The sequence below is a fragment of the Lissotriton vulgaris genome, chromosome 11 (genome assembly GCF_964263255.1).
Source record: "Lissotriton vulgaris chromosome 11, aLisVul1.2, whole genome shotgun sequence".
Taxonomy (NCBI): domain Eukaryota; kingdom Metazoa; phylum Chordata; class Amphibia; order Caudata; family Salamandridae; genus Lissotriton; species Lissotriton vulgaris.
The window spans coordinates 274,443,454-274,456,351 of record NC_141699.1 but is presented as its reverse complement, the minus strand read 5'-3'; the positions used below and the strand labels follow the sequence as shown (position 1 = coordinate 274,456,351).

General features: G+C 48.5%; 1 protein-coding gene across 4 annotated transcripts in view; it reads right to left on the bottom strand.

The window, feature by feature from the left end:
* THOC5 (THO complex subunit 5) overlaps positions 1 to 12,898 on the bottom strand; it is a 388,784-nt gene that overhangs the window by 211,627 nt on the left and 164,259 nt on the right. For all 4 annotated transcript variants that reach the window (XR_015300896.1, XR_015300897.1, XM_086943231.1 and 1 more), the window contains exons 8-10: positions 8,548 to 8,680; positions 8,130 to 8,207; positions 7,504 to 7,547 (exon numbers count right to left, since the gene is read on the bottom strand). Coding sequence is in view for 2 of the 4 variants with exons in the window: in XM_086943231.1 (XP_086799357.1) it covers positions 7,504 to 7,547; positions 8,130 to 8,207; positions 8,548 to 8,680 (255 nt within the window). In the remaining 2 variants the exon portion in view is untranslated. The remainder of the gene's footprint in view (positions 1 to 7,503; positions 7,548 to 8,129; positions 8,208 to 8,547; positions 8,681 to 12,898) is intronic.

Genomic DNA, 12,898 nt, shown 5'->3' with positions numbered 1-12,898 from the left:
GCCTCCCGAATGATGTTCATGCAATCGGGAGGAAGATTGAGGTAGCCAAACTCTAGGACTTCAGGAGCCAGATCGCCAGGTTGAGCTGTTGCGGATCTGGGTGCTGAATGTCGCCATGGCTCTGCGTCAGAAGGCTGGGAGTGAGATGAAGCCTTTGATGCGGTACCACGGACAGTTCGAGAAACGTGGTGTACCATGGTTGGCGAGCCCACGTTGGAGCAACCAGGATGAGAGTCATCGAGTGCTGCCTGAGCTTGCGTGCCACCAGCGGTATCAGAGGTGCTGGGGGAAAAGCGTACGCAAATCTGCCTGACCAGTTCATCCACATCGCATTGCCCTGTGATTGGGGGTGTGGGAATCTGGCGGCGAAGCTTTGGCATTTTGCGTTCTCCTTTGTGGCGAACAGGTCTATCTCTGGATGACCCCACCTTTGGAAGTACGGTTGGAGTACTGATGGATGTATCTCCCACTCGTGCATCTGATGGCTGTGCCTGCTGAGCAGATCCGCCATTTGATTGTCTTTGCCCGGGAGATGCTCTGCCATGAGGAAGATGTTCCTCTGAATGGCCCACTTCCACATGCTCTGAGCCAGATGAGACAGCTGTGGAGAGTGTGTGCCTCCCTGCTTCTGGATGTAGTACATGGCCGTCATGTTGTCCGTCCGGATCAACACGACTTTGTTGCACAGATGTACTTTGAACGCCTTCAAGGCCATGAAGATTGCCATCAGTTCCAACACATTGATGTGCATCTTCCTTTGCTGTAGTGTCCATAGTCCCTGCACAGTGTAATGGAGTACATGCGCTCCCCATCCCTGGAGAGAGGCGTCCGTCGTCAGGATAATCTGTGGGACAGGCTCTTGGAATGGTCGGCCCTTGCAAAGGTTGTGTGGATTCCACCAATGCAGAGAGTTGTATGCCCGACCGCTCACCAACACTAGGTCTGTCAGTTGCCCATGAGCCTGAGTCCACTGACGTGCAAGGCACTCCTGAAGCGGACGCATATGTAGTCTCGCGTGCGGGACAATGGCGATGCAGGAGGCCATCATGCCTATCAACTGCATGAGCACCCTCGCTGGAAGCGAGTGCTGGGGTCTGAATCGTTGGATCAGCGCCTGGATACTGGCGATTCTCACTGAATTCGGCTGCGCGGTGGCTGCCAGAGTGTCGATTGTCGCACCCAGGTACTGTCGCACGTGGGCGGGCTGGAGATGGGACTTTGGGTAGTTCAGAGAGAATCCCAGATCGTGCAGGAGATGAATGGTGCGTGACACGTGGTCGACGCACTGCTGTTCTGTCCTTGCCTGAATGAGCCAGTCGTCCAGGTAGGGAAAGACGTGGACGTGCTGGCGACGGAGATGCGCCGCCACAGTCGCTAGGCACTTGGTAAACACTCTTGGTGCCGTGGTGACCCCGAACGGCAGAACCTTGAACTGGTAATGCTGGTCTAAGATCGTGAATCTGAGGTACTTCCTGTGGGAAGGATGCAGGGGAATATGAAAATAGGCATCTTTCAGATCCAGCGTAGCCAGGAAGTCCCCCTGTTGAAGCAGGGGAAGCACCTGCTGCAACGTGAGCATATGGAAGTGCTCCGAGAGGATGTACCAGTTCAAGGGCCTGTGGTCCAGGATCGGCCTGAGGGATCCGTCCTTCTTGGGAATCAAAAAATACAGGGAGTAAACCCCTGTTCCCCGCTCTTGCAATGGAACGAGCTCTATCGCCCCTTTTTGCAGCATGACTAGAACTTCTTGCTGCAACAAGGTCAAGTGCTCGCCTGACATAGGACGGCTCCTTGGGGGTATGTCCGGTGGAATGGACGTAAGCTCTAGACAGTACCCGTACTGGATAATAGACCTCACCCACCTGTCCGTGGTGATGGACTTCCACGCCGGCAGGAACTGCTGGAGCCTCCCCCCGACCGGTGTTGCATGGCCGGGGGGCAGTGACAAGACGTCACTGTTTGTTGTTGGCGGTGGACCTGGAGCTATTGTTTCCACGTCCCCTGCCCTTGACATTATTGCCTCTGTAACCACCTCTATTTTTGTTGTTATACGAGGCTTGGGTGTTAGTCTTGAAATATTGTGTGGACTGGGATGCTTGTCCCCTTGAGGTGCCTCTGGAGTTTGAGCGGCGAAAGGAACCACTCCGAAACTGCTGACTTTGTAAAGCCCCCATGGATTTGGCAGTTTCCGTATCTTTTTTCATTTTTTCCAGTGTGGCATCCACCTCTGGGCCAAACAGATGGTCAGGATTCACTGTCTGATTCAGTATAGTGGTTTGGATGTCGGGTTTGAACCCCGAAATTCTAAGCCAGGCATGGCGTCTAAGCAGCACACTAGTATTGATAGCCCTGGAGGCTGTGTCTGCCACATCCAACGCACATTTAATGGATGCATTTGTAATGAGTTTACCCTCCTGAATCAGCATCTCCCCCGCCTCCTTGTATTGGTCAGGCAAGTGTTGCAGTATGGCCTCTAATGTGTCATAATGGGCCCTATCATAACGTGCAAGCAAGGCTTGGGTGTTAGATATTCTCCAAATATTAGCTGCCTGTGCAGCAATCCGTTTGCCTGAGGCCTCGAAGATCTTGGACTCTTTGTCTGGGGGAGCAGCGTCACCAGTAGTTTGAGAGTTTGCCCTCTTCCGAGCATTGGAAACGACCAGGGAGTCCAATGGCAAGTGTCCCTTGAGATATGTCGGATCCGTGGGCGCTGCCTTATATTTCCTGTCGATGCGAGGGTTGACCACACGCGCTCGGGTGGGCTCCTTGAAAACCTCTGTTGCATGTTTAAGCACCCCCTTCAGCATCGGTAGCGTTTTGACTGACTTTTCGGCTACCGAGAAGGTGTCGAACAAGAAGTCCACATCCACGGGGTCCGAGTGCAGCTCGACGTCGTGGTTAGCAGCAGCTCTCTCTATCAGGGCATTGAAGGCCGCCGAATCCTCGGTCGGGGACGTCTTGGCCGCGAAAAGTTGAGCGTCCTGACCCCCCTGCGGGTCCTCCGGGTCGCCTCCGGCGGACCACGGAACGTGCTCCTCCTCCGGATCCGAGTACGCCGGATAGTCGTACTCGGCATCCTCCTCGTCCGCACCGGCCGCGACTGAATGCGTCGGCGAGTACCCCAGGGTTTGTGGGGACACAGGTTCCACCAAAGCCGAAGAGCCCTCGGAGTCCCGTTTGTTCTTGAGAGGGATCTTAAAATGTTCCAACGCCGGCTCCGTCGTGATCTTCCTTTTGAGGAGCGACAGTTTTCCGGTGTTGGCGTCGATGGTTACCTCACGACGTTCCTCTTCAGCAAGGGGTTGGAGTCGAAGCTTCGACACCACCAAGGCCGCTTTAGGTGCCAATACCTCCTTCGAGGGTCCACTCTGTTTCGGCGCGAAGGCCTTTGGCGCCGACTTGGGAGGAAAGGTGAAACGGATAGGCGTCTACTCCTTCGCAGGCTTAGGCGTGAGCTTCGGCGCCACAGTGTCCTTTCGAATCCGCTGCAAGGATTCCTCCACCTTCTTCGTCAAGGCCGGAGAGGGCTTGACCGGCTCGACATGCGCCTTCTTCGGGGCCGAGGCCCCCTGGCCACGCTCGTCGTCGCCCAGACGCTTCTTCGGAGCCGACTTCGGGTCCACGACCCCTTTCGGAGCCGACTTCGGGTTCACGACCCCTTTCGGAGCCGACGCAGCCGCGTCGGACGATTTCGCCTTCGGCACCGACCCCGAGGACTTCGGGTCGGCCATCTTGGCGTGGCTCTTTGAGTCGGCCATTTTGGTTTCCTTGGAAGTTGACGCCTCCAGAACCTTCTTCACCAGCGCAACTTTCACTTTCGGTTTCGCATCCGAGGGTGCGTGACCAGTTGGCTTCACTTTCGTTTTCTTCGACGTAAGTGATGGTTCATAAGTGTCCGTGACCGGGCCCGGAGGCGGGGACGTAGGACTCATAGTTAGATCTTGGGTAAGGCCCGAAGGCGATCCCTCGACCTGGGCCGTAGGAGGGGTAATAACCCCAGAGTCTCGTTGGGGATGCTCCTCCTCTGAGCTATCACCCATAGTGGCAAAAGCCTGTTCGTCGTCCCCTACCTCGTCGGTGACTTCGTCAAAGTTCTCCGCACCTTCGTCATAGGTTTCACCTTCGGATGCGGGATTAGAGTCCGAACCTTGCACGTCGTCTTCTCCCTCGACAGATTCCTGGAAAATGTCGTCTGGTGGGGGCGCCGTAGCCGATAACTGAGCCTGGAGCCTATTAGCCCGGCGAATCTTTAAAGTCTTCTTGCTCCGGAACTTCGAACACGCCATACAGGTGTCTTCGCGGTGATCCGGCGACAAGCAGGTATTGCACACAGGGTGCACGTCGAGGTGTGAATATTTAGAGTTACACACCGGGCACTTCTTAAACGGAGTTCGCTCCATAGCAAGAGTGTAGTGTAGGCCCGTCCGCGCCGAAAGCACGTGGAAGGGCAGCAAGAGATCGGAGCTGAGAGTCAGAAAGAAACCCGTACGCAACTATACCGACGCCCAGCCTAAAGACCTTTTGGTCTCGAGTAGAAGTTGAACAACTATCGGTTCCGACAGAGGGAACCGAAACACATCCGAACCCAATGGCGGAAAAAAACAATCTGGGGATGGAGGCGATGCCCATGCGCACTGTAGTCCAGGGGAGGAGCCACCTATCTCGTGATACTTCGAAGACTCTTCCAGGACAACAATGTGCAATCATCCGGACCCAACACTAGGTGGCGATCTATGCACAGATATGAATTCAGCAGCCCACATGCCTCGAACGCATATCCCTCCATCTTAGCAGTTTGGGCTGTATTCACTATTATCTATTATGGGCAATTTCTAAAGCACATGTTCACCAGAAGGTCTCTTCGCGCTGGGTTGCTAATTCAGCCTTGATCCACGGTTATTGGGAAGGCTATTAGAATAGCCATGTCTTCAGAAGCGGTCTGAATCTGGTGTAGTTAGAAGTGGACAGTAGATCCAGCGGCACAGTATTACATACTCGAGGGGCAATGACGGAGAGCCTGCATCCTCCAGTCCAATGTTTTTTGCACGGAGGGACCACCAAATAGTGTAGGTGGCTAGATCTCAGTTCTCTGGTAGTACAATACTGGATGATCTGCGATTTAACGAAAGCAGGACAGTTCAGATACAAGGCCTTGAAGGCCGTACAGCACACCTTGAACATAGATCTCTGTGCGACTAGCAGCCAGTGAAGGTCCTTCGTCACTTGGGTGATATGGCCATATTTGGGCACATCATATAACAACTGAGCGGCCGGTTTTGGATTAACTGGAGCCTAAGCAACAGGACTTTGGTAAGACCCAAGTAATGGAAATTGGCACAGTCAATTCTAGACATGACTAGAGCTATTATTACTTGGGTCAGAGCCTCCCTAGGAAAGAATTTCTTTATCTTTTTTATGCGCCGCACTTTGCAGAAGCTTGCCGATGTCACACACCCTACCTATTGCTCAAATGATAACTCCTCATCAATGATGACCCCAAGACTTTTTACCACTTTTTTAGGCGATGGAGGGGGACCCATCTCGCTTGGGCCAGAGTGATGGGATGCAATGGTCCACCTTACTTTTTGTAATAACTATCTCACTTTTGTTGGAATTCAACTATCTCAGTTTTGTTGGAATTCAACTTCAACTGATTAATGTTCATCCAATCCAGGAATAACAGCATACTGTCCTGAAATTGTTGTCTAGACGTGGGTCTATTGTGGACTGTAAATAGCAATTGCATATCATCAGCATAGTTAAAGATGTTAATTTCTCTGTTCTGAAAAAAAAAAAAGATGTTAATTTCCTTGTTCTTAAGGGGACTGACCAAGGGGCAGATATAGATATTAAAATGGTGAGGAGAAAGAGAGGAACCTTGTGGTACCCCGCAATTCAGTTGTGCCTCAGATGACACAAAGGAGGTAGTCTAACTGATAGGGATCTCTCACTCAAAATAGAAATGATCCAGGTCAAAGCTGAATCCCAAAGCCCTGTGGCCCTGACCCGGTTAGCCAAAATGATATGGTCGACCGTGTCAAAAGCCGCAGACAAGTCCAGTAGCTTCAAGGCTCGAGTATTACAGTTGTCAATAAAAAAAATCATAAATAAATAAAGGGTCGCCACCAAGCAGCACACGGATAGGGACTGGGAAGCCCGCACAGAAAGTCATCTATAGTGGTCACATCACATGCATGTCTGCAAACTATTCATATTTAGGAGAACACAGCACTGTATTGACAACAGGCCCACACTACGGATTCTTTTGGAAGGGTGGGGAGCAATGGTTCAGGATGGGCCTGGAACCATCTAGTCGTATATTTAGGGTACGCAAGGTACGGTCATTCTGAGAGGGATCCAATTTTGATTTTGGAGCATAAGTCTTCAGTGGAAAGCAACCGTGAAGATTCCACCTCAGGCAATTCAACACAAAGTATTCTGATCCAAGTAGACTTGAGGCAGACCACTCCATTCCTCAAGCGAATCGCAAGCTCTCTACATCCATATGGACGAGCATGGTCCTGCCCAAGTAGAACATCAGCCCACCCTCCTTGTTCCAAGCCTAACCAGCAGCTATTAAATTTACACTAGGCTATGTGCAGGACTGTCACATAAGGCAGCTAAGAGGAGATGTATACAGAGCACTGTATCCCTCTCAAACCATCAACTACTATAGACCAGTCATAGAATTCAGCGTAATATTCAATCAAGACTCCCTATACCTGCATGGAGGATAGTTGCCTCCTCTGGTTAGAGCAGGTCAGTCAGTGTGTCATCTTAAATATATCTCTGGCATCTGAAAATGCTGATCACAATACACAATTAAAACATAATTTCACTGTAATACAGGGTGTGAGCACTGCCTCACTGTGACAAAATTGAAGTCAACAAAGTAACAGGTTCTCTGTTCTACCTGCACACAAATGGTGCCAGGTGGTTCCAAGCCGCCCACCTTACCTTTAGTGCAAGGAGGGCACATGGAAGGACATTCAGTAATAAACTGCGTAGTCAACATTACATTTCAAAGTGAATGGTCAAATTGAACTGGGAAACAACTTATATGACTGATGAGTATTCGGACCATTGATCATGGGCATACTGCCAGGTGTAAGTTAACAGAGTGGCCATGCCCTCTAGCCTCCGCATACATGTGCAGGCTGGGTCTAGAGAGAATAGAATGCTTAACAGGAAACAACCTCCTTACAGCGTTTCATAGGGAACTGATAGTGAGGTGTCAAGTAGGTTAAGAACACTTCTGTCTAGTTCTGTAACCCAATGTCTCCTTTAGAACAATGGGGAGGAGATGATGGGCTGTGGCGTGAACGACAGCCACAACTTCCTACCAGAAACTTAACTCGCAACAGACTCCATAACTAGTCTCACTCACATTATTGGAGATAGCATCCTGTTCTCAGGACTTCTTCTTCCCAGAAACCACACTCTACTTTTCAAAGTTCCCTTTAAATCCATGATAAGAATACCCCAAAGGCATTATTTACTCACCGTAGTCTGTTCCTCTTCTGCGTCCGAATCACTCTCTTCATCTGCTGTATTAAAAAAGAGAGGAACGGTACCAGTTAAAAATGAAACCAGGAGTAGCAATAAAATCAAGGTGCCTATTAAGTGAGTGAGCTCTGACTGCATTTCAAATCTCACCCTTGGACTGCTTTGCACCAAGTTCCTTCTATCTGCTGTTCACAGCTTACCTCCTATTATTTCCTCACGTGTTTTTACATGCAAACAAGGCAAGTTTTTGGGCTTATGTTCAAAGCCCACAGCCTAAAATGCACATGGCAAGCTTTTTCATAGAGTGACATCTTGCATATTAAAGTCCACTGGGTTATTACTTTCTTTATATCTCGGATTTCTATCATTAGTACAGGTGCTTTATAATGGTCCAGTACTACTCCGGATTAAGAAGGGCAATCTAATATTTTCTAAAGGTGCTCCATAAGTATTAGATTTTGAACCAACACAAGTCATAGCATTTCAAAGAGTAGGACATGCAGTGATAGGGAAAGCTGTGAATTAAGACTAAGCAAGCATTTCTTGCCTTGAGCAGGATCGAAAGGGTTGTAAAAAGGGAGAAAAATGTGAAATTAGGAGACAATTTTCAGCAGATTGCTCACCTTGACATTCTTCAGGAGGCTTGAAGAGTGCTTTAGCATCATCCACATTGCCTTCTATCGAAACAGTCATCCCCTTATCTGTAGAAAGTGTGTGAATGAAGAGGCAGCATCAGCAGTGTAGACTACTATAAAAAAGCATCCCAGGCAGATCGAAAGAGCCCTCTCAGTGGCCAGTTGTCACAAGCACACATCCCGTATGCATAATAAACAAGCATTTCATGACTAAGTCGCTGTGCTAGCGCTATCCCGCTTAGCTCCCATCCCAACAAGGTATGATTACTAGGGAGGTGTAGCTAAGTCTCAAACTGATTAAGAATGTTATTAGCTTTCGCTTTCAAAAGTAGCTAAGATAAAGCTCTATATTCTCCTCCCTGCTCCACTACCACCTCCTCTGAAACCTGGCTCCTTCGACACTCACCACAGGCTTGACCATACGAGGTAGCTTGGACAAAGAGAACGTAAAGAGGAGGAGGCAAGTGTCTGGCTGTCTCCTGCTGTTTGTGTACTTGGTCAAATGGCATTGCAAGGTATTCTTGCACAGGAAGAGAGGCCTGAAGGGTAAAAAGAAAAAGAAAAAGAAACCAGTCATTGCTGCTCAAATTCATATACTGATCTTGCCAGAGAAACATGAATGACGTTGCTCAAGGCAGCTCTAGAGAGTGGCACTGCAAAAGAAGCATTGAATCGCATTTCTGCAAAAGCAGCAACATCGTGTAAGTGACCTGGAAATATATCCAAAATGGCTGACGCAAGTATCAAGATGCCTGGCTCCCACCAACCTTTTCGATATTACTTTACCACCTGAACTACGCCGTTCCTTCTTCAGGGTGGTGATTACAAGCCACAGCTTATCCTACTGACTTTCCAGCTGGCGGCTGTATCATTGTAACGCTCCTAAACTTGCCAGTGCTCGACTTTTCAGAAGGACTTTTATTATCCGTACGTGACTCTTTAGTGTAGAAGTTTTTACAAAACTGCAATTTATGTCTTGTGCTAGTAATCATCCTCTAGCAGCACCATTGCGGGATAGATACACTACACCATTTACCTCATACCTTGAAATTAGGATTGTAGAAAGCTGGATCTTTATTTAGTGGACCAAAACAAGGTACACTGTGTAAAGAGCTCAGGTAACCCTTACTGGTTAACAGAGGCAAACATGATGACACTAAAAGCTCGCTTTTGTGCTAGTGAAGGTGAGCAGTTTAAGCTTATCAGAGGGTAGTGCTAACCATTTGTTGTACTCACAGATGTAATAAATGAAACACACTAAAAAACGAGACCAATTTAGAAAAATTGCACGTTTTTTATATAAATTGTGATACCAAGAACTTCATTATCGAGGAAGTGCTTTTCAAAATATTGATTTTTACAGGTAAGTAAAATGTACACTCAAATGCGTCTTTACGCAGCTATGCTTTCCTATGGGGAATAAAGGCATATGTTGCATACAGTTATCTATGGTTGGTTTCTGGGGAGTCTTCTTTGGGACTTAGGATGTAGGGGGCCAAAGTCTAAAGTACCACCAGCAGTTACTCATTACCTGCCATGGGGCATATGGGGGGCAGAGGCGCTGGTTGCGTACTACTCTGGAGGAAAGAAGGAGGGCAACCCAGAAAGAGGCTACAGAGGGGGACATGTCAGGGAGCTCCAACAGGGTGCTCGGTCCCCAAGGGTCCTGGGAGTAAGGCAGCATAGTCTGTTCTCAGTAACCAGGGCCGGAGCTCTCAGGTGCTGAGGGGTTTGGTCAGCAGGGCTAGGGCATTGCAGGGCCTTGCGGTTGTCTGTCTCGCCGGTTGAGGAGGCAAAAATCAGGACAGCTGGCCACTCTGGAAGTGGGTGTCTGCGATGCTGATGTCCCTCGGTGTTTGCTTGGTCTCAGTACAATGGGAGTCCAGATTGAACACTCACAGGCTTGGTTTGCTGAAAGGGTACTCCAGGCTTTTGTGCTGTGGAGCTCCAATTGGTCCTGATGTTCTGTCACTCAGTGGAGAGACAGATCGCACCATCTGGAGCACAGGTACCTCTTCCTGGATGGCTGCTGCGTCAGGATGGTCGGGGAGCTGTAACACAGTGAACCGGACCAGTCACTGTGCAAGCAGGCAGGGTTTGGTACCAAAACTCCACAAGACTTCAGTTATTTTCTCGCAGCTCTTTGTCCGCTTCTTCTGGATACGCGGAGTCTGAGTTCCTGTCATCTGGGGCGACTCCTAAATACTCAATTTAGGGGTGTTAAAAAGGAGTGACAGGTAGTAGCCAATGAGCTACTTACCTTTAGGGTGACTACACCCCCTATATGACCACTTGCTGTGAGAAGTTAGCATAACCCTGACCCGGAGACACTAATTCTAACAAAACTAAAATAGTGGCAATTTAAGTTTCATGTTCACATCAGGTAGCCCACCATAGGGGTGGAATAAGGCCTGATAGGGAACACACCAACTGACTAGCTAATTTTCCTGCCTGTTCTGGTGCCAAATGGGCTCGTGGCAGGGGGTGGCATTTCTCCTCTCGGGGGAAGCCTGGATCACATATCAAAGGCAGCAGAGGCCTTTGAAGCCTCCTACCTTGATATGCGGAGTAATTGGCCATCCTGCTTGGAGGAGATGACACCTCCGGCCAGAGCAGGCACTGTTTCTGCCCTCAAAGAGCGCAGGCTCTCACCTGCAGGGAGTCAGATATCTGTCTGTGGTGGTGGGTTGGTCTATACCAGTCAGCCAGTATACTAGAGGTCGCTAGGTTTTCAGATGGCACCTCTAAGGTGCCCTCTGGTTAATAAAGCCGCCACTGGAATCAGTGTAAGTTTATTAATATGAGAAGCTTGATACCAAACATCTCTGGTTTCAGTGGAGCCATCATGTGGCTAGAGAGCTCATAATTAGCAGTGTCCAGCACATGCAGTTAAAACGGCTTCCTTCTTCACTTGTAACATCTATGAATCGACTTAGACATCACAGTAGCATTACCCGTTCATGCAGATATGTTCACACATGTATTATAATGCACCATTTCTTAGGGCTGTAAGGCCTCCTGTAGGAATGACTTACCTATACTGCATGCAGTGTCTGCAGGCATGGCACAAAGGAGGTGTGCCATGCCGTGTCTTCACTGTTCTCGGACTATGGCATGCAGCCTGCAATGGCAATTTGCATGAGTGTTCCGAGGGGCCCCTTAGGGGGACACAATTCATGTTGCAGCTCTTCGGGACCCTCTTTAGTACCCCAAGCCTTACCTAGTGAACCATTTACTAGGGACTTACAGGGGTGCTAAAATATTGCCAAATGAGGGAACAATTTTACGGTTTTAGGGAAGAGATCTGGCCATGGAAAGCAGGAACCAGTGCTATTCTGTTAAAATTGCATCAAACCCAGGCAAAAAGTAAGGGGAGTGTGGACTGTAGAAAGTTGTGTCTCTATAGGATATAGCAAAGTGAAATATATTGTGCAAAGATTTGCGGGGTTCCCTAAAAAGTGGACAAGGCAGGCCTTAAAAAATGGACTCACCCACTCTCAATTGCAAGCCAAATTTTATCAGGTCGAGCAAGGTTTCCTTTAAGAAACCATTTTGCTAATGAAGATTTTATTTGTGAGAAAGCCTCTATGATTTTGCATGCCGGCAAAGTTATCATATTTATGACCACTACCAAAGCCCAATTAGAGAAACAGGTGAATAATGCGTGTGAAAGAGTGACTGAAAAAGCAACATTTAACTATCTCCTGAATTACTTTAGATATTTTATTTAATGTTTCATGGACATAAAAGCAACTAAAGAAAGAGAACAGCAACACCATGCACCTCTCAGATTTTTGGGTGATAATTTACTTCGCATTTTGGGATTAATTACAAGTTGTCTTCCTTATGTGTCTTCAACTTTGATGATTGGAGATAGTTGTCAAGATCGCGACATTCTCAAACTACGCATCCCGGCATGCCCTGGGCCGGAACTACAATTCCCGAGATCCTTAGCGGCGCGTTGCGTTCTCACGATGACAACATTTAAGGAGAATGGCGGCCGGGGATCGGTGTCGGGTATTCCGGTCCGTGAGCTTGTTCTGGATAGAAGACTCGGCTGTCCTGGTGTGGTAAGGGTGCTTGCACCAGCCCTACACAGCGGTTCGCTGGTTTTTTGGTTTTCCTAGATACTTTGGGGTTACGCGATAACGGCTGTTATCGTGGTACTGGTTTTGAGACTTGGTTAAGTGTGGATTTGACTCGGTTGGCATTTACGGCCAACGGTGTATCCTCTGCTTAGTGCTGGCAGCCTTTTGGTTAGCTCTAAGGACATTCAAGGTTGCTATTTTCGTACATTGGGATTCCGTCTTATACCCAGCTAAGAGGCATTAGTTGGGTGTTTGAAATCACCAAGAGTTCCAGGAGTGTTCTTTGTTTTGTGGCATTTGAACTATACTTTCATTTATGAGTGGCAACGTGTATTACAATATTCTAAGGTGTTAACTGTGTATGTACCTCTTCTATTTAACAGGGGATCTGGAGGTGTAGGTTACACTCTTCCCCTGTGAAGCTTAGTAGAGAGATACTTCGTTTCACCGTATCAACCCCTATGTTGCCTCTACACATCTACAAGGTTTAAATATTCCTTTACAGGTATATCTCCTTACAGTAGTTCCCAGAGTATTGTTGTGACTAAAGCATAGAAACCTAGTCTTATGTGTGTGCTATGTTTATGTCTTTCAGATCTCCCTCCCTGCTGTCCCCTTCCTTTCCTTCCCTGATTTGTTCTATTATCCCCTCGCTTGATCCTGTCAATG